At 35.9% G+C, this 22,457-nt stretch overlaps 1 protein-coding gene across 1 annotated transcript; it reads right to left on the bottom strand.

The window, feature by feature from the left end:
- Positions 1 to 12,219: 12,219 nt before the first annotated feature.
- Positions 12,220 to 21,943, bottom strand: LOC121316075 (cyclic AMP-responsive element-binding protein 3-like protein 3). The gene is made up of 10 exons (XM_041250823.1): positions 21,837 to 21,943; positions 20,949 to 21,089; positions 18,210 to 18,546; positions 17,749 to 17,846; positions 16,972 to 17,070; positions 16,420 to 16,526; positions 15,641 to 15,709; positions 14,233 to 14,317; positions 13,587 to 13,680; positions 12,220 to 13,415 (listed from the first exon to the last, which is right to left on the bottom strand). Exons 1-10 carry the CDS (start codon positions 21,852 to 21,854, stop codon positions 13,030 to 13,032), a joined length of 1,434 nt encoding a protein of 477 aa, XP_041106757.1. The 5' UTR covers positions 21,855 to 21,943; the 3' UTR covers positions 12,220 to 13,029.
- Positions 21,944 to 22,457: the final 514 nt, after the last annotated feature.

The raw sequence follows: 22,457 nt of genomic DNA, 5'->3' as shown, positions 1-22,457 counted from the left end.
TGAAGTTTAAAACACACAAAAAAAAACGAACATTTACAATTAAGACCATTTATAAGTGCTACTGTACTAAATTTCAGTTCCTTACAATAGCACTACCACAAAAAACTTGGTCCTTCAAATACTCTTAAAACCCATTGTAATCTGGCTGGGGACAAGACTAATCCTAGATTTGGGGGGGGGGGGGTATGGGTTACATCTACCTCTGTCTTCACAATCTATGCAGATTGTTCCACCACACACGTTACCCGTGGGAAATGAAAGGTCACTGGGTCCAGGTGATCTGGGAGGTTTTGGAGGAGCGTCCAGCTTCTCTTTGTTCAGAGTGCCATCTGATTGATCTTGTTGCTGGGGAACCTGATGCACATCTGCTCCCTGGGCAGAGGGTTCCAGCTCACGCTCTTCCTCAGTTACACAGCTGAACTCAGGAACTCTAGAAGGCGAGGATGATCTTGACGGTTCTTCCTTTCCAGACAGGCTGGATAACTGCTCTGGAACTACCTGCTGCTCAAGAGATTCATCATCTTTTGCTGCCAATATTGTGTCTCCCAACACTGACGATGTCAGGTCAGCCTCTTCAAGAGTTGACGGTTCAGGTTTCTCTGCGCTCCCTGTGGTCAAAGATTCCTGGTCCCCATTTGATGGTGGTTCTATTTGTATCTCTAATACTGCTCCTGCTTGCTTCTCCTCCTGCATCAGGGAGTTTCCTCCATTGACTACAATGTGGGAGTAATTTCCATTCTGCGGGACCTTGACATCATTGAAGAAGCCAGTGTTTGATGCAGGGTTAGAGGTGGTCAGAGGACTTCCAATGTATTCTCTCACAAATGGGGAGATATCCAGAAAACTACAGGAAAGAACAAAAGTGTGTTTACCAACTAGTTTAAAATGAAAAGTATTAAATACCATATGGCTAGGAGGCAGCCGAACCAAAAGCGTCCCTTATTTTGAAGCAATTAGTGGAGCATTTAAAAAAAAAAGCAGACTTTTTCAAATACTGTAAACATGAAACCGCCACAACTTAAAGGTTGCCAAGCAAAAATATATTGCAGAACATTTTAGTTGGAATTTGAGGATCACGTTATGAAGTAGTTTCACAATGATTAATTGTAAGTGAAAACACTGGGGTGAGAATTTACACTAGTGTTACCAAAATTAAAAAAACATGAAATATTGAAAATTAGTTTTGGACACACATTTCAGCGTATGGGACTCAAATTCCACTCGCCCTGTCCACACACAGTGAAGGGGTTAAACATGTTACTGTACAAATCATGTTTACAAATTAAATTCTGCATTTAGCACAACTTAAAGTTCAGAACAAAAACTGAAGCCATGAAAGATTTCTGCCAGTCAGAATGCATCCTAGCAGGGGAGGATACTGCATTAAAAGCACATCCCCTTGCAGTACCTTTCAGTCTGATCAACCTCCATTTGATCCCAGTTCACCGACATCTTGGCAATTTACTGTTGGAGAAAGAGAAAGGTAAGCCTTAGTTGGCAGAAATAACATAAGGAAGCAAGCCGTACTAAACATTGCCTTTACACTGCAGAACTAACACTAAATGGACTTCTATTCTGGCAAAACAAGGCAAAAGGTAGTTCAGCAGATATTAGTAACTGCACTGTGAAACTCCTAAAGCTAGACGTCTTAACCAGACCAAAAATATCCTGTTCTGGAATCCTAGACTGTGCCTGTATCATAACATCTCATTTAACAAGTCTCAGTCTGCCAAACATAGTAGACCCTCTCCATGAGAAAGAGGGTGAAAAAAAAAAAAAAAAAAAAAAAAAAAAACCCACACCTGATTAAAAGAAGCTCCAAATGGCCTATGACCACTACACAGGGAATAAAGTTGTGCCAGTACCATGGTTAATGGTTCGCAAGATTTAGCCGCGTACCGCTTAGCAAATCAGGTGTCTGTACCAGGACACCACACAAGAGTACAGAAGACAGCGGAGCTGTAACCAAAGCTTCCAGAGACCTACTGTACTTAAGTCCATGTCTTCTACTGAAAACACATCCTATTTTTTTTGCAAGAAGTTTTGATGCCTACTTGATAATACCTGAAACAAAGATCCTTGTATCTTATGCTTCCATCCTCCCTTATTCACGTCATTAATGAAATAGTTCAATATTTTGCAAAGGCCTCCAAAACAGCTTAGAAACTAAGCTGAACAGGTTCCCACAATCTGTGCTACAGCACATTAAATGAAAACTATCTTGTTAATCCAGTTACTGTAGCTTGCCTCTACACAAGTTAAAACGGTTAGCTCAAACTGCAGCAGAAGGTCTGACACAGCAACAGGAACATCCTATAACTGCCCTTTTATGACAGGACAATTTAAAACGTATTGTTACATTACTCAATGACTTGAATTGCGTTATTTTAATGACTGGACTATGCTGGCCCCATGAAGACATACAGCATGGGTGACAACTGTGTGCAGCTGCACATTATACAGGCCGGCATTTTACTTGCAGGTTTAAAGCGGGTAGAGTCATTTACAATACCATGCTGGAAGTGGTAAACCCAGGATGCTATTGGAGAATTTTACAGAATGGGGAATCCCCCAGGATTTCCCCTGTGCTGTAAAATACTCCAATAAAAAAGAAAAAAAAAAAAAAAAAAAAAAAAAATCAAGCTAGGTTTATCAACAGGACCATAAAAAAGTGAACATCCTTAAAGTCTTTCGATAAAGTAGCAGTAAAATAAGTCACACTTTAGTTAATTTGCCCTTTTAAGGTTCAGTCAAACCCTTTATGCTTTTGTGAGCTGCAATGTCACCAGAATATCTAAATTAAAGCTTTCATTCTCCAATCTGACAGAAATGGAAATAAGATTCCAATTGTATAGCAGTTTTACCTGTTCCAGGTTTTACTACAAGCTTGATTAGCCCCAAATAAGCTTAGGTGTCTTAACTCAGTTAAACAAGATTAAACTCGTAGCAAAACCAGGAATTCACAAAATTAGTCTTATTTCCAACCCTGAATTAAATGTTAAACTGTAGGTCTGTTTCTAAAAAAAAAAAAATCTATTCAGACAATTACAGCAGCAGCTTTATATTATTAGACTCCCTTAGGGAGAGACATACGCCAAGTGAAACTGCATGATGTACCTTTCCACCAAAAAACAAGTCTTCACAGTACTGTGCATTTTCTTTTCCCTTAAAAGGTTCCATCTCACTGCCAATTATCTGGATGGTCAATTAAATTTTTCGTTTCGATTTCTTATTCTGTTTAATGTCTTACATGTGCCTCAAATTTAAGATTTTGCCGTAGTTGGCGATATTGTATCCACTATTATTGTTACCATGTCCATGCTAGCATGTGATTAAGGAGTCAGTCTTAATGTCATAATGTTGAAATTTGTGTCAAAAAAAATCAACCTTGTTTCCCCATTCTACTTCTGTCTTTGCAAATTAAGCATTTAGAAACCTGAATAGAGCAACCAGAATTATTCCAAGTTTTAAAAAGGCATGTCATATGCAGACAAAATCTACTCAGTCTTTCACAAAGACTACCTGGCTATCCGATTCAAGCACTCAAAATTCTAGAAAGTACTGGCAATGTCGACCCAAGGGACTTTTTCGACCTGAAAAAAAAAAAAAAATCAAGGACCTGGGGTCACAAATGGAGATTAGATAAAGGGGCATACAGAACAGAAAGCCCACACCCGCGAGAATTGTGGGAATCTGGAACCAACTCCCCAGTAATGTTGTTGAAGCTGACACCCTGGGATCCTTCAAGAAGCTGCTCGATGAGATTCTGGGATCAATAAGCTACTAACAACCAAACGAGCAAGATGGGCTGAATGGCCTCCTCCAGTTTGTAAACGTTATGTTCTTATGTACAAAAGCAGCTTGCTATCTGGGTACAGGGTGTTCCACAGACTGCATAAAAACAGAAAAAAGAAAAATCCTGATTTTAGACAAGCCGGCAAAAAGACTTCATACAATTTAAATCCTGGCCAAGATAGAATCACAATCTTCTATGTAGAGTATTGAATTGCATTAAATATTTAAACCAGACAGAAAAGTATTTTGTAGAAATAATCCCTAAAATTAAACTTTTTTTCGACGTATTTTTAAATTCTCTAGAAGTGTTATGATGAAACTTGTCGACACTAAACTGACGTCATATGATACGCCAGTTTGAAAACTGCTTCAGCAAACAATTGAAACTGAGGAAAATTGACATTTCAAAATGCAAAATGTATACCATGTGTTTTTTTTTTAATAAAAAGATAAATAAAAAAAACGACTATCTGAAATAGACATATTACTTGACAACACGGATTGATTAAACTAGTATATTAGACATCAGATGAGGCAGCGCGCGCCTAACCACGTTGCCTGCTAAACATTTTATTATACAGACAAAAAATAAATAAAACTTACTTAGCAGAACCAGAACAAACACCGCCGTACTTACTAAATTTTGAGCTGTTTGCATACAAATAACGGACTCAGAATGAATACTTACACGAAAAAGCAACACTTAACCTACCTATTTAGGATTTTAAATAAATGTCAAACGTTTTGACTGCATAAACCCAACTCTGTGCTGAAGTGAAGTTCGGACTGTAAACTTTTTCACTTCACCACGTCGCTGTGAAACTACAGCGATCACACCTGCCGTATTTTAATTGGAAAATTACAAGATGAAACTGTTTTTCCTACACCTGCTTGTGTTTTAGGTGCGAGTTAACGATGAACCAATCAGAACCACATCGCAGTCGTAGGCAGTATCACTAATTGGAAGTAATTATGCAGTATGCAACACAGAATTAAAAAGATGATGATGATTATTATTATTATTATTATTATATTATTATTATTATTATTATTATTATTATTATTATTATTTGTAATAATTAATTATTAACTACTTTGTCGGGTTGGGTGACACAAGAAACCAGCAGTATTCAAAAGCAGATTTTGCTAAAAGATTATGTAGAGACCACTTTTTTTGGTTTGTAATTTATTATAGTAATTCTATTTATCATTGCATGTAACAAAAACAATAATACTGTTATTATAAGGCTACACAATTTCCTTTAACACAGACATTATTTTTTGTCTGGATCAGTGAGTTTCAACCCTTAATTGATATAACATTTTATAAGTAACTTGAACTCTGCAACAGTTTACGAGCTGAAAACAATTTTTAAAAAAGTCTAGTGAAGGACTATGATTTGAATTTTCTAAACCTGTGCTGCTGTGGTGTCATGATCTCAGACAATGAAACAATCAGAATATGCCTAACTGATGGTCAATTGCAATGATCTTTAGTCCTGTTCTGTGCAAAACTGAATACTATTTAGTAGATTATCTGCAGCTCATCCCCAGCTCCATACTATTTTAGTACCAATTGCAACGGAAAAATAGAGGGAAAAACTTTAGAACATAACTTAGGGTTAGACTGGGAATTTCTACTCCAATGGCAGTGAGTGGGCAGGGTCATGGAGTGTTGCATTATACTTCAGCTAGAATTTTAAAGTATAATTTTAGTTTAGGCGATTGCTTAAATGTTCTTATCCTCAGGGTTTGTGTAGACTGAGTAACAAACACCACAGTGGTGTAATAAGTATACATTTAAAATGATTTTAAGTCATTGCATTGGCTTTTTGTCTGGTAGTTGTTAATTAACATTAACAGTTTTGCTTTGGGGTAAAGGCTGTGTAAAAGCTGCCCCCATCCCACTGGTGAGCTGGTTCCTTTGGTTCCCAACAACTGTCCAGAGGGTATTGTCAGTGTGCTGCAAGATATACCATCTTTGAAACGGTGACTCTATTTGTGGCAGAGGTATTGACCAATAGGAACTGTCAAAATCACCTTTAGGAGGAGTGGTTGTGGGAAGGTGGGGCAACCTGCTTCCAGTCAAACAGAATCAGTTATCAAGCCAACAAGGCTGCAACTGACATGAGGGTCAGAGACACATCTTAATACCACCACCACTTTTTAACTCCATCTTAATCCTTCTGACGTTTTCCCCCCAGGGGTGATTTATGGACCCCACTAATAACATCACTGAACACATAAAAAAATACAGTACTGGTCATTAAACTGGACCCCATGGTGTTTCAGTGATAACTTAATGTTAAAACTGTCATATACAACTTCAATAATAAGTACACTTGGTTTAATGTTCAGTTATATTTAATATTTTACTCTTGTATTAAAAATTTGACATCGAAATTGAGATCCAATCAGCTTTGTTACTGACACACAGCAGTACAGTCAGGTTGTTTCAGTTCCAGTGACATTGCAAAGCTTTTCCAGCAAACACAACATAATCTGTTCTCTGTCTCACTTGAGGGACCTTGCATTGAAATAGTGGTAAAATAAGGTAACAATAGGGTTAGGGTATTTTCCCTTAAATACCTAACCAAATTATCTTACAAGGTTTCAAATTGAACCGCCATAATAGATTATTGGATGGTGTTGAGCGCAGACTCAGATCCTATTTATTTGTTAAAAAAGAAGAAAAAAAAAACAGCGAACAGCAAAAACAAGCCTATACGCAAAAGATGTAGTGGAAAAGCTTGCACTGAAACTTGGAATGCCTCAATCTGCTGTGCAAACGGAGGATTGTTCCTTTGTTTCCAATAGTTTTAATTCAAAATGTATGATTCAAATATCTGTAGTTATGGTTTATTAACCAATAAGTACATTAAATGAAAACACTGAACAAACCTAAGTTATCCTTAGACCCCCCCCTCCCTACAGTATACTGTACAATACACAAAGTATTCCACAGGTATGTGGTCTGAAGAGGATAAATGAAAGGTATGTTCATTTATCTGAGGTGTGTTGCAATTCTCATTAGCTAGTGTTGAAAACAATTTGTAAAATTCCCAAACCAATACAGCAGTGACTACAGTTCAAACAGACCACTTACTATTTCTAACAGTAACTATTCATTTTCTACATTTGCAGGTTTACATTTGTTCTGCAGATTTACAGATTTTTACCACAAAAGGAGTTTTATTTCAGTTCCTACTGCTGCATTTTTCTTTGTAGATAGGTGAGGCTTTGTGCTTTTGTAAAAGACAGGGAGCTTTCAGGTTCTTAAACAAAGCCATTACCCATTGCCTTCTTGCCAGTAGCTACCACTTCAAATAAGCATTTTATTTTACAGATGTCAAAAGATGTACATGTGAGATCTCTTTATTAATGACCACCAAAGGGACAGAGTTAAAAGGTATTTATCGTCATACTGTTTTCAAAGACTGGTGGAGATGGTCTTTATATGGTGGTCACAGGGAAGGGGTCTACTGTAATTTGGTTCCTATTAGGAGTTTAATAAAACACACCTGCACTTGTTACCCATACACTGTGGCTAATTAAGCCCATACTTAAACCCAGAATGTGTGAAACTGCCATACAATAGGAGTCTTATTTCCATCCACTGTAATTTATGCAGTGTGACAATATTGTGTGAGCAACAGTGTCCATCTAGAAGACAGTCTCATGAGACGTTATGTCATATGCAAATATATGTAAGGTGAAACCAAAAAAATATATTATACCGACTGGGGGAAAAAAAAATAGAAAAAAGAAATCAAACTATTTTAGACTGCTGACATTTTGTTTATTGGTGTACATGTAGAATTGTTTATCATCCCATTAAGGTAGCAGTAACATTCATTATCTGTTACTGAACTAAGACAAACTGATTGTAATGAGTCTCCATTATATCCCAGTGATTCTTCTTCAGCGATTGCTTCTCTCTTGCTTTCTGACTGTTGAACTTTTCACATTACCCAGGAGGCCACTCCATCTGCCGGCCTCCGAGCACATGGATATGCAGGTGGTACACAGACTGTGCTCCCTGCTTCCCATCGTTGATAACTGCAGGTTTAATATATATTAGAGCAAAGCTCAAAACACAGCCAGTGGGGAAACCCTTTATTATAAACACATGTAACTGTGCCTGTTACATTCTCATGGCAATACGAAGCTGTATCTATAGTATTAGGTACAAGCATTTATAAAAAGATGAAATAAAAACCATATAAAACACACATAGAAGAAAAGGTATGTAAACAGTAAGTGTGTTGCAAGCTTGCACAATTGATTAGCTTAATTCCAATTTTGCAACACTCCTGTTCAGTCTCGCTGTATATTTTGCACTGTAAAATATAAAAATCTCAGGTCTGATGTAAAAATGCATAATATGTTCTGCTATGGTGTGTCAAAGATACATATAAATCCATTCTGTAACAAACTCGATTGTATATAGCAGGGGTTTCAAACCGGAGTTACATGTTCCCTGGTGGTACTTCCAAAGGTCATAGGGGGTCAAGCAGGATACATTGATACATTTCTTACTTGCAAAAGAAAAACGTAGGATGAGAACTCAAGCAACAGAAAGTTATACCGAGTCCCTTTGGATAATCCTTATTTAGATTCTGTGCATCCTAAGACTTGTAATTAAAAGTTTTAAGCATTACTGTTTGATATTCTGTCCTAAAACAGAAGTTTGTTCCAAACTGTTGTGATAAATTATATATTACATAACTGTGAGGGAGGGGAGATGTATTTGTTAATACGATTATTCTGCCTTTTATTGCAATTGTAGTAACATTCAGTAGAGAGAAAACTGAAAAAGAATACTTAAGCTGAAACCTCCAGACAGAACGGGTACAGTTTTTAAAATGTTTGAAAAACACTGGTATGTAGGTTAAGACACATGTGCCTGAACCAGCTGCATAATTCGTCTATATCACAACCATATTAAATGAACAATTCTAGTTTATAGTGTTCTAATGAAGACAGGTAAAGGGCCCATATTGCCTTCAAGCTTTCTTCAACTAGTAGCTTTGAAATATGGGGCTCAAGCCATATTCACAACATTTTAACTTTAATTAATTAAGGTTTTACATTCATGAAACTGTGCCAGACTTGTATTGTTTAGCACAATGTTTCAAATATGGGCTGCAGTGTTGAGAGCATGAAAATGCTGACATGCTTCCCCACAATGACAAGTCTTTTCAGAACCATTTTTAGTGAAATTCTTTTGGCATGGCAAATAATGATCGAAACTTAGGGAACAACAGAGACAGATAACATACAATAGGATATAAAACCGGCTAGACATTAAATACAGTAATGGGAAAAATGTAGATAAAGTATCTCTTTGAGATAACAGGAAGATCACTTTATATAAAGTGCATGGTATACCTACACAAGCAATGTATCTGATTTCTATAAAACAACATGGTTTGCTTAGCTGAACATTTTTGTGAATATTTGTGTGTTTGTTCAGTCAGACTGTGTATTCAATTGTTGTTTCTTCTTTCCTGGGCTTTGTATTTCTGAGTGTATTGTACTTACCCACTCTGTAACCTTCCTTGAGACCCTCTTTCTTTGCAATGTTTTTAGCGACTATTAGGAGGTGCCCCAAAAGCTATGTAAAAAAATAATGGCATTAAGCATTGGATACAAATTCCCAAATATGCAGTTAATGAACATAACAAAAATAAAAACACACAAATCGAACATAAACCTTAAGGCAAGACTTTATTTACCATAAGAATTACAATCACAAATTACATGATTTACTTTAATAGCTTTTAGTAAAGAAACATTACAAAAGGACAGATTATTGGAATATATATGTGTGTATATATATATATATATATATATATATATATATATATATATATATATATATATATATATACCTCATGATAGTGTGATGAATCCAATTCATGTAAAATAACAAATTTTATCCCCACATACTTCAATACAGACACAACATAATAAACCTGCAGATGAAAGCTACAGTATCTCTTCATCATTGTCACAATGTATTCCTTGTTTTAGATTTGGAAATCGTCTTTAGTGTATAATGCACGGCCCCGTGTCACAAGGATCTGTACACAATTCCTAGAAGCTGAAAATGTCCCAGTTCTTTCATGGCCTGCATACTTACCAGACATGTCACCCATTGAGCATGTTTTGGATGCTCTGGATCGACGTGTACGACAGCGTGTTCCAGTTCCCGCCAATATCCAGCAACTTCGCACAGCCATTGAAGAGGAGTGGGACAACATTCCACAGGCCACAATCAACAGCCTGATCAACTCTATGCGAAGGAGATGTGTCATGCTGCATGAGGCAAATAGTGGTCACACCAGATACTGACTGGTTTTCTGATCCATGCCCCTACCTTTTTTTTTTTAAGGTATCTGTGACCAACAGATGCATATCTGTATCCCCAGTCATGTGAAATCCATAGATTAGGGCCTAATTTCAATTGACTGATTTTTGTTCAGTGTATGTTGGTAATAGGATAAGCATAGGTTATCGAAACATCATCTTGTCTATTATTTTGGAAAAGATAGTTGGAGGCGAGTTTCCATATTTCTTTCTGGCATACTCAGCCAGATGAGCCTTCGTAACTTCATCGTCACATGACTTTTCAGAGCAACAGTCTCTCTAAATTAAAACAGACAACAAATTACAAAGCATAGACCTCTGCCAAGTTTGGTAACACAACAGGACTAACATCTTCATGTACTAGTCTACTGTAAAAGAGGCAGGCTGTTTTCATGTCTGAACAAGCTTACTTCATTTAAAAAAATAAATAACTGAAACCAACCAATTCAATAATTGGCCTGCCGTAACAGTTGGCCATATTGCTGAGAGATGTTCCTTAATTTACCTTCAATAGTTGTACGGCTAGTCTCTTCAAATAATTGTAATGATCTCTTAACTCTTGTTTGTAATAATGCTAGTCTCTAAAAGTCAACGTCTTCCTGTTCTTAAATGCACCATTCGCTCAAATGTAGATTCTTTACAATTAGTTCAATTCACTGCATTATCTGCATCAATTAATTTCTACATTTCACAATTAAAGATGTGTCGACATCACTTATTTGACTGTGAAATGTTGTAAAAGAATGATACATTATATTTTTATGATGTAGTTTATATACTTTGTGCAATGCAGCTGGATCAGTATTTCGCTATGGATTATCAAAGCAAAACATATTTTCTCCTTCCTACCCTGCACGTCTGAACTCCAGGTGCAAGCAGCAGCAAGGCAGTGAAATGTACAAAACGGTTTATTTTCAAATATTGAGCTCCTACACTGCCAAACTTTAATACAATATTAGTATAATAGTACTAAAATGTAAATCCTGTCTATGACGTTTACACTTACTTAATTGTATTTGGGCAGTTATCTCCTTTCGTGGCAACTCAAATACATTTAATACAGTGTAGTTAGACAGCATGAGTCAGTTAGTACAGATCAGTCTATGGAGACCTGAAAGTTGCAGTTAATAGGAAAGTAAAAGTTTAGCAAACATTTAATTATTTGCTTTAGCTTTTTATCCCTCTCGCCTTTGACAACTTAGAAGCCCATTCTTGACATTTTCTTCCTGGGCTGTGACGAGAGGAGGCTTTGTGGTCCAGTGATTAAAGAAACGCCCTTATAACCAGGAGGTCCCCGGTTCAAATCCTAGCCTACCACTGACTCACTGTGTGACCTGAGCAAGTCACTTAACCTCCTTGTGCTCTGTCTTTTGGGTGAGACGTTGTTGTAAGTGACTCTGCAGCTGATGCATAGTTCACACACCCTAGTCTTGTATCTTGTAAAGCAGTTTGTGATGGTGGTTCCACTATGAAAGGCGCTAAATAAAAATGTATTATAAAGCAAAAAACATAAGGTCCAAAAATTTCTGTGGGAGGCAGAGCGCCTGGACCTTAATGGAACTGGACCTAAAGAAAAACAGGAAACTGCTGGACCAATTATTGAAATAATACAGGTAAATTCTGTTTATGCTTGAAACTTAATGTCGTATGACCTCTATAGGACAGTCGTATTAGGTCTGCGATCAGTGTAAAGGATTACTATGCAGCGTTTCTATAACCCTGCAAATATGAAGTCTCTAAAATATTAGGCTTTGACAAGAAGGGTTAGGGTTTGTTTGGAACGAACGTCATATAATACAATTATGAGTATGAGGCCAGAATATAAATGCGTTACACAGGATGTCACCATGTCAGACTTCTTCAATCACAGATCAAAGTGAAGGTTAGGTCCTCCCAAAGGAGTAACACTGAAATTACATGTATGAAATTCACACCTAAAATGGTTAATGCATTAGTGTTAACTTATACAGAAAGCTGAAACTGTGATGGCTTTTACTAAAATAAATGAACTCCATTCACTAGCAGGCTTAATAATCAGAACTGAAAAAGTGGCACTCTATTTTATTATTATTATTTAAAAAAGACACAAATTAAACAGTACAGCAGTACAATCAATAGCATAGCAATGACATTCACAGCCACCAGACGATTATATAATAGTAACACAGTGCGCACTACATAGAAACACAGTAAGGATATATTTATAGCTACAGGTAACAACAGTAAGCTTTAGCTGTGCAAATCCTGCATAGTGCTGTACATGACCTCTTTTTCCCCCCCACAAAATGCAGTCACTGACTCTACAGGTCATAGCGTTTTCTTCCAACATTACTAATAATACAACAATAAAAAAACAATAACAAAAAATTTCATTGTAACACATTATTCATATGGTTCATATTATTAACATAAAAATAATAATAATAATTACTTAAATGAATACCAACCTTGTTGAACACCCCTAGTGGTCATTTTTTATTCTGACATCATTAGATAAGTCTTTGTGACTTTATTAAACATGCCATAAGCAATAAATGTCAAATTATAAAAAAAAGCAAACAAAAAAAAAAACATACCATGGGATAATAAACAGACACAAATATGTAAGTAATGATGCAAGTACATGGATTATCTTAAAAGGTACTCTTTCTATAAAACACAGGGCCATATTGTTTCCCAATATTTTTAAAGTTTGCATCACCTGAACACAGTATACTATACAACAGTAAGAGCTTCATGTTCATCACATTAAATAAGTCGCATGGAAACCCTTGCTACAAGGGAATATATAACATTCTGCTTACAGTGTATGGTTTGACTGACTAAACTGTTATTTGAAAACTGGAGCAGGAACAGTCCTTGTTACATTTCATCCGAGTGATGTTGCTGGATTATTACAGTTGTGGTTTTGTGGTCGAGCCAGTCTTCCTTGTTCACTGTGGAAGCAGTCATTGTATACTCCACCGCCTCATTTCCAGGGCTGAGGGGTCTTTCTCCTTCCGGCGACAGCTTGGTTTTGGCTTGTGAAGGCAAGTCGGAGGAGGAGTTACTGTTAACTGCGGATTCTGATTCTGCTTTTTCCACTTTTTGAACCTCCAATGTGCGGTTTAGCCCTCCAGACAGCACAGATTTTGTGATTTCCACATTTAATATCAGATCCTTCTCAGCAGCATCAAGGTAATTTGTTGTTGCTCGTTCATCTTTAATGGTTTCCACACCAGAAAGAGAACGAAGGCTTCTTGAAATAACTGAACAGAAGAGAAAAAAAGTTACATAAAAATGACACCACCAAGATCTATATATATGCGCTCAAGTGTCTTACATAAATGAATGAGATGCACGGGTTAATCCAATAATACATCGCTCAACTAATTATACAAATGTATTTCCCCTAAAGGTGAACTGATCTTGGCATTTACCTCCTGAAGGGGTGTACAGTTCCTTCTGGCGCCCGCTTGCACCGAACGGGTTCACACTTGGGAATACAATCAGGCAAAATGACAACAGGAACACCTGTGGAGGGAACAAATACAAACATGGATCCAGAAAAATATAAAATTACATTAAAAAAAACAAAAAAAAACTAAACACTAAAAATACACAGTTCTGCAAAATATTCCCAAATGCACAAAAAATGAAGAGATTTGCCTTAGTCTTTTGGTGAACAAACATGAATTAAGTCTTGCGATACATGCCATCTTCAATGCAACAGCAAAATGCCATAACATAGCTATACAGTAGAACAATTCAAATAGCTGGTTTTATTCTGTAAACTAATATTACAACCTCTGTATAATTCCTTTAGCCACTGTCAAATTTCCAGCGTTTCCATTTATCCACACAGCAATGACAAAAGCAGTGAGTGTACCCACACTGCCTGGATTAGGGAGGCTGGGTTTTTGAATGAATTTAATGAAACTCATCTCAATTGTGAGATCCAATCCAGGCTCCATTTGAAGAGAGAGCATTAACCCACAGTGCCATAAACTATGGCACTGTGGGTTAATGCTTAAATAGAATGGAATATAAAGCTTAAATAGAATGGAATAAAGAGGAAAGGCTCACCATGATGCAGGTGCTTGAGGTGGTTGTTTTCATTGTTGTTTGCTTCACCAGTGCCTGAAGCTTCCGTAACTGCTCAATAAGAGTCCTGGCAAGCAGATTAAACAATTTGTAATTATTTTTGTTTAAGCAAATTTTTTTTACTTTTTTTATTAGAGGTAGAAGAATCTACATAACGCCCAGAACCTCAAACAATCCATCATGAGAAGGGGTCTACCTAATTTGCGATTTCGCGGAAATCGTGAAATTGAGGGGTCACCATGAAATTCACCTCTTTTAGGGGCCAATGCATACAAACAAGTACGGAGTGGGGGAAAAAAAAAACGTGTCTATCAGTGCGTCATTACTGCTTTTCTGTGACCTGTAATGTGCAGCTGGGGGTGGAACAAAGTTGGTGCTGCATTTAGTTTGCTAAGATCTAGTTTTCAGCATTGGAGGTAAAATATTAGAAATGGACGACAAAAAAAAACAAAGTATATTTCGGCTGATGATCGTTTCAAGATATTTCCCAAAGAAACTGTACATGCAGATTGAGGTAGCCTAATTGTTTTGCATATCTTAATGTGTCTGGAGAAAATATGATTGATCGGTATTTAGTTTCAGAATCATACATTAAATAAAAAGCTACAGAGGCTGCTGAACAGAACGTAAAATAAACAGCTTTCAGAAACCAAACTGGGAAGTCAGCGCAGACAAAAAGTATTCCTGCCTGCAAGTTAAATCAGTACTACAGGGATCTAGCACAGCCACCTCGCTTCAACCTGCTGCTTACTTTTTCGCAGAATTTTAGACCTGAATAACCACGTTTTCTTTGTTTTGACTCGGTACTAATAAAATAAATTACTGGATGGGACAATGTTCTGAAATACTGTCTACTTAGGTTTATTTAATGTTTAAACAGGTCTGCGAAATCCTAATTTTAATCCACAACCTATAAAAACACGTAAATTTACCGCGATTTAAGTAGACTCCTAATCATGAGATATCGAAAGACATTGCCAAAACACTTTATAACCAAGTTTATTTTTACTACTACTGACTAGACAATTTTACAGTAACTCTCAATTAATTTGTACACTTTGAGCAATTGATTTAAAACTGTTAAGTGGTTTATATCACTTTCCCAATCATTTTTAAAACAAGATTATAAAAACGCACATTAATTACTAAATTGCACTGTCAAAATCAGAGGTTGAGAGCTGGTTCACACATCTTCTAAGACATCAAAGCAGGAACACAATGAGACAGTTTATCAGGAGGCTGTTTGTAAAATTGAAGTTTGAATAAATCAAGGCTTTTTTAAATACAAATTAAAAAAAAAAACATGGATTTTACCTTATGGTCACATTTTGGAAATGTATTTTCCATTTAGGTACAACAAAACGGAAAAATAAATGAATATTCTACTTACAGGTTTTGCTTTTGTAGCTGATTCACCTTCTTCTGTAGCTCCTGGTTCTGAACTGTGCAGACAGCAACTCTAAATAATGATAACAAAAGATTAAACATAAATAAATTATTAACTTTATAACGCTGCATTAAGGAATGTATTATATATAGGGCTTGACCTTTTAAGGTTTTATTTTCCAAATCTCTACCTCCCTTTAAATGTTAATTAGAAGTTGTTAAGCTGTCTCTGCTTCCTAATAAAGAGAAAACTACTAATTAAAAATAATTATTTTTTCTTTGCTACAAAATCAAAGAGATTTTAAAATATGGACTTGCTATCAGTGTACACTCTGTACTGGGTATTTAATACTGAAAAGCAAATCTGTCAGGAGAACTCTGTTAAATGAGTGAAAATAACAAAAGCACAACAATAAAGTAGGCGACGGCAAGAATGAAATGCAATTAGGAGCAGCACTGAGACATTAACGTAATTTGAAATAAACATTAAGCCAAACAGAATCAGGCTCGGTCAAGATGCGAAGGTAAAAAGAAGAAGTGACATTGTTTTGTAATTAACAGCTTTTTCTGAGTTTAATTAGGAAACAGAATCAGCTCAAGCTTAAAGGGTCATGTGATCAAAAATAACACCTGAAAACTTCAAGCCCAAATTATACAGTACAGCTTACTGCTAAACTATACCCAGGACCTACTATCCTACAGTTAAGACACAAAGAGATCCAAGCCACGGGAGTGCCCAATGTAGACTATAATACTATAAAAGGAGGCTGAAATGCCACGTACCTGCTTTCCAGCCCATCCACATAGTGCTTTTTCTTCTTGCGGCTCTCTTGGGCCGACTGCTTGTTGCGGATCTTTCTTCTGACCCTTTTCAGCATGCGTTCCTCACCCTGAAATGAAATAGCACTGGTTTAGTTTGAAGGACAAGTTTCTACAAGTCAGCAGACAGGGTGATTGTTCTCTTTTGTGACATGTCATGGTGCAACAATACCGTATTAACCATTTTAAACATCTGTGAACAAAAGTGAAGTCACAGATCAACAGGACTCTTGTTGGGACAGATAGCTTCTGAATTGTCTTTGTAATGCAGCAACTGTGCATATTATATTGGAATGACTGTGTCAGTTGAAGCAGATTGTTAATTTTTAGTTGTGTCAATATATTATGAGTAAGAGATTAAGGGGGATTCCCCAGTGCTGTAAAACGCTCCAATAAAATAAAGGACTGGGTTAACCCTGCAGGGTACAAGTTAATCAAATAATGTATAACTGTGCCACTCCCTAAACAAAATGCATAAACATGAAGCTTTGATGTGAACGTGAGAGAAATACTGACCTTTGTGAGGGGCAAATTAGTTGGTATTGAAATCCCTTCCTTTCCCATAATTCTCTTTTCTTCTTCTGTTAGAACCAGTTCCTTGAATTGAAACTGGATCTGAAAAGAAGAAAAATACAGCTAATGGCTGTTCTTATGTACATTATTTCCTCTGATGTCAGACTCTGACACATACACACACAATATTTATATATATATATATATATATATATATATATATATATATATATATATATATATTTTTTTTTTTTTTAAAGCAAGGTGTATGCAATTGAATTACTTAGAGAGTTATATAAGGATAACGCTAGATGTCTGACTTGGTGAAAAAGACAAACCTCTAACTTAAAATAATGCAAGTTAACATTTTATTAACATGAATGGACTTTAATCTTTTTTTTTTTTATGTCACCTATTGCATAACAGTGTAATCAATTCCTGGTGTTAGCACAAGCCTGATCAGCCACAGTGTATAGGTAACAAGCTCAGGTGTGTCTTATTAAACTCATAGTAAAACCAGGAATGGATTAAACTGCTAAGCAATAGGAGCCTCATTTCCATACCTGATATATAGATTTTTTATTTAGATAGAGATAGATAGACAGACATTGGATTTAAAAGATCCCTTTCATCTCTTCTTATTAATCTTTGAAACTGTGCTAAACATTAAATAAACTAAAACATAAATACAATCCTATTTTGCAAATTCAAAGTCTTCACAACACAATGTTTTAAGGTGAAGTATTTCTGTTTTAATTCAGGATATTTCAAAAAGCATACCTGGCATTCCTTATCAGACTGAGAGAAATCTTCCATTGCGAGAGAGACAGGGGTTTCACTGGAGTAATCTTCATCCACATACTGTGATTCCCAGTCATCTAAGTGGAAATTTATGTGCAACACAAATATGGGTCAAAAAATCAGGCTGTACGAGAACATTTTATGTCAAACATTCGAGGTGAGCCTCCTTATTCAATCCTCTCTCGAACTGACACCTTATTAGCCAAGACTGAGACATGAATTATAGCTACTACATTACATTATAGAACTGACCCAAGTAACCAAAGAGACCCAAACATATACCTTGTGCTGATGAATGTAAAACACACAAGTTATTTGCATAGCAATATGTCAAAAGGCTAGAATTTAGACATATTGCTAACTAGCCAACTTGATATTTCAACTCTTGTGATTACGGTGGCAATGACCTGACAGGGACACAAGTGAAACCCTTTACACACCAAAATCGATGGACACATCTGCTTCAGGATGCTCCGTTCGTATGCTCTGCAGAGTGTCGCTGGTGCTCTGCTGGTCTTGGTTCAGGGAATAGTTATGGTCTGTCTGTATGACCTCGGTGTTGGTTTGAAATTCAGGGCTGTTGACTGGCTGTTCACAGAACTTGGGACTGGGTGATGGTGTGATGTCACTGCTGGAAGGGCTGTTCCAGTTATTGTTATCCTCAGATATCCCGCTGTCACTGCCCTGGGGAGACCAGGACTGTAATGTAGATGGCTCATCTTCCAAATGGCCCAAAATGGAATTTAAGAAGTCTTCTGTTTCAATGCCATTCAGCATCTGCAATAAATATATAAAAAGCTATTAATATTGCCAAATATTGCTTTCGGGCAACACACACACACACATACACATATATTTACATACATACATACATACACACACACACACACACACACACACACACACCAGAAACAGGAACTGACTCAGAACACAGGTTTTGGAATGGTGAAGGCGCTGATGCGTAGTTTAATAATTAAACAGTCAGAAAATAAAAGGTTTTTAACAAAAACAGCACACGGCACATGAGGCCAAAATAAATAGACAAACAAAACGAATAGACACTGACAAAAACAGGGTGGATGAATGCTACATAAAACAATTGACATTTATAATTACGCCCCCCTCTCTCTCTCTCTCTCTCTCTACACCCAACCCCGAGTGGGTGAAAACATGCAGCTTTTATGCAGCTGTACTGAGACTCGATTGCTAATCAATCATTCAATTGGAGTCGCAGTACAACTGCATGTAAATTAATAAAGTGCAATTCCCTGTGCTCACATATTATTACTTTTTACTTGCACGTGAAGTGCTGTGCAATCCTCGTGCCTAAATACAAATATACATTTTAAACACTTGTGTTACACAGACCCATTTATATCCAATGTACCAATGACTATACACCAAAATTTAACACACCACACGCAACATATAACAGAAAATACACACAGGGGCAGGCGCTTTGTCACAGGCATACTACAGCAATAATAATAATAATAATAATAATAATAATAAGAAGAAGAAGAAGAAGAAGAAGAAGAAGAAGAAGAAGAAGAAGAAGAAGAAGAAGAAGAAGAAGAAATTGCAGGCAAAACAAGATATCACACAAACATTTTGTTAATTTGAAAGCGTCATTTTATAGTGTAGGATAACGGTTAGTATTTTATAATATTATAGTTGTGATAGCGTGCATTGCGTGCACGCTGTGGAACTTTCAGCTGCATATTTTAAATACCCCGGCTGTCAAATTTCTGTACAGACCAAGGTCACAGTAATGTTATGAAAAAATGAAACATAATATAAAAAAAATTCAATTTTACACTCTTAAAAAAACACCCGTGTATATATATATTTAATATAAAAGTGGGAATATATATATATATATATTATATATATATATATAATATATATATATATAATATAATACTATACTATATATTATATATATTGATGTGACTAATTGATAATTAGATGTGATATTAGTATTAAGTAGTATATGTTGCAGGGTAAGGCAATATAATTTTTTTAAAAATCAGGAAATACCAGTTTTCATGGTCATAAGGGGCTCTCTTGTGGTGAACTTTAGAATGCAGTCTTTGCTGTAAATGTGTAGTGCTTATTCAATGCAGTGATTTCGCCAAGAATTAAATTGTCTGATTTTCGAGGAGCTGTTCATCAACAGCCGTGCAATACTCACTGTTTCAAGTGTATTTAGTACGCTACTCTGTATTGTTTTGTCTATACTTTTAATTACCTAAAATAGTGTGTTCCAAGAATAATAAGCTGTCAAACTTGCACCAACCCCTTGTTAAAGTCCAAACATATATTTCTTTCTGGTTTGGTTTATGCAAAGTACAGTGATATTTCTTTTTTTGGTCTTCCTCTTTTTTCTAATACTTACAGTGCGGGTTGCCACTGTCTAGGTTTGACCGGACAGTCCGGGAATTGGCATCTGTGTGCGGGTGGAAGGAACCCAAACGCCCTAATGTCCGGTTTTAAGTGAAACTTATAAAAAACACCAACCTTCCTTTAATATTTTCTTTGACATACCGTATAAGGGGAGAGTTTGGAGTAGAATTTATTTTGACTTTACTGGCGGTTTGGATTGGATCGCCAATAATACTTCCATCAGTAAGTGTGGCATACAGTGTGCAATCCCCTTTATAAAAGGTTTACATGAAGCAACAGATTCAGGGCTTGTACCGCTCGTGTATTTTACATTTTACTGTTTCAATTGTCTTCTGGTTTAAAAGGCATGGTGCAGTTTTTTTTCTTCGCATGGATGCTGTACAGCTGCAACAGGGCTTCAAAAATGTTATCTTAGTTTACAGTTTATGTCTATATATTCTGTACTGTGTGTACCGTGTTTTAAATTACACGAGTTAATGAAACTGTTCTTGCCAGACACCAGCGAAAAAAATGGCTGCTGTAAGAAATATTTTTTCCTAGACTGTGCTGTTTTCCATGGTAACAGCTGCCCCCAACGGTAAGAACTGGAATAATAATACATTTTAAGTAAACGTTTCTGTTCAGGTTTTTATTTCGTTTTCAATTAGGAAAGCACATGTTTTTGAACCCCCAAATGTATCAAACCAACTCAACTGCTTACAAAAAAATGCTCCCTATCTCTTCTTCTTTTATATACATGGAGTATGCATCGTGTTTAATAGAAATAAACCTACATCTTGCTCCGAAAGACCCCATTCCTCCATCAGCATGGCCCCATCAGCGAGGACATCCTCATTACCAGCACTCTCATCGTTAAACAGCAGTCCCAACAGATCTGTGCTTTCCATCTCGGGGAAGTCCTGGGTATAGGACATCTGCAATCGAAAAGCCTCATTCACTTTGGACTATACAGTATAGCGCATGGTATTTTCTGTGCAAAACAGCAAACCTTTAATTCAATAGTAGGATTACATGTTTCAACTGTATTGCAGTTCTAAAATATGAAGCCAACTATTCATTACAAAAACTGACAATGCAGGAGAAATGTTAAAATAATAATAACATTTGGAAATTCAGTTATGGCAAATTGTGCCTCTAAATAGATTAATTAACCGAAAACCAGCTCAACAGGAAAATGTAACAATAATAAATACAATAAAATAAATAAATAAATAAATAAATAAATAAATACATTAAAAAAAGGAAAATGTAACAACATACATTTGTCGTGCAACAAATAAATGTGATTAGTGTGTCGCTAACTCATAAAAAAGAAGCCTCTACCATACCATAAACAAATAAACATAGTTTAATAATTCGAACAGAAACGTCACCTGTTTTGTTTAAAAACAATTTTATTATTCTATAACATGCTTTAATGTACTTAATTGAAGTGTCTGCAGAACTGGAATTTACTATTTTAAAACAATCACCAATGTTAAATAATAATGTTTTATTATGATGATTGTGTTAAAACTAAAGACAGTACAGGCTTCACGTATTAATAGTGCACAGTGCGGTACGTCATCAAATTATTTTAAAAAATATATATTTTTACAAACCAGCATTCCTGCTGGTATTAAACATGATATCTGACATAACAGAAAATAAAATTACCCCACCTTTTTAGAACTCAACATCTTCTGTAAGAACTACACAAACGTGTCTCTTTCTAATCGCTGTTCTTGCTGGTTGAAGTCTACCTTTCTGTATCCTCCTTCCAACAAGACAGAAATTACGTCTTGAACAAATACGACATTACCATGCGCCTTACTTCCTCCTCTGAGTGGTAATTTCTAGGAGATGTAGTTTTTCTAGCTTGCGTCCCTTTTCTCCAAATTATCATAAGCACCTTTTTTTTTTCTCGAATGACAAACACTTGTTGAAGCAATAAAACAAGAAATAAATAACTGAGGTATTCCTAAATTGTTTATTTCTAGTTTTTTTTTCTTTATTAAAAGAGGAGTTAAACCCTTTAAGAACTGTCCCTTATATCCATTCTGAATGCACTTTTTTTTTTTTTAGAAAGTGCTATGTAGTAGGCCTCACATCATGTGCAGTTTTGATTAAACAAACTTTTTTATTTAAAAAATGATATATATATATATACGTATATATAATATATATATATATATATTATATATATATATAGATATATATATATATATATATATATATATATATATAATGAGTTTGACTTTCTTTTTTGTGCAACCTAGTTCTTTAACCAAAACATACATTTA

Source organism: Polyodon spathula, chromosome 1, assembly GCF_017654505.1.
Source record: "Polyodon spathula isolate WHYD16114869_AA chromosome 1, ASM1765450v1, whole genome shotgun sequence".
Classification (NCBI taxonomy): Eukaryota; Metazoa; Chordata; class Actinopteri; order Acipenseriformes; family Polyodontidae; genus Polyodon; species Polyodon spathula.
This window is presented reverse-complemented; position numbering and strand designations above follow the sequence as displayed.

Excerpts from the sequence above, each read along its gene's own strand:
- LOC121316075 (XM_041250823.1), bottom strand. Across the intron at positions 15,710-16,419 it reads GTGGATGGGCTGGAAAGCAG|AGTTGCTGTCTGCACAGTTC; the intron begins GTACGTGGCATT and ends ATCATTATTTAG. Across the intron at positions 13,416-13,586 it reads ACTGTACACCCCTTCAGGAG|TTATTTCAAGAAGCCTTCGT; the intron begins GTAAATGCCAAG and ends TCTTCTGTTCAG.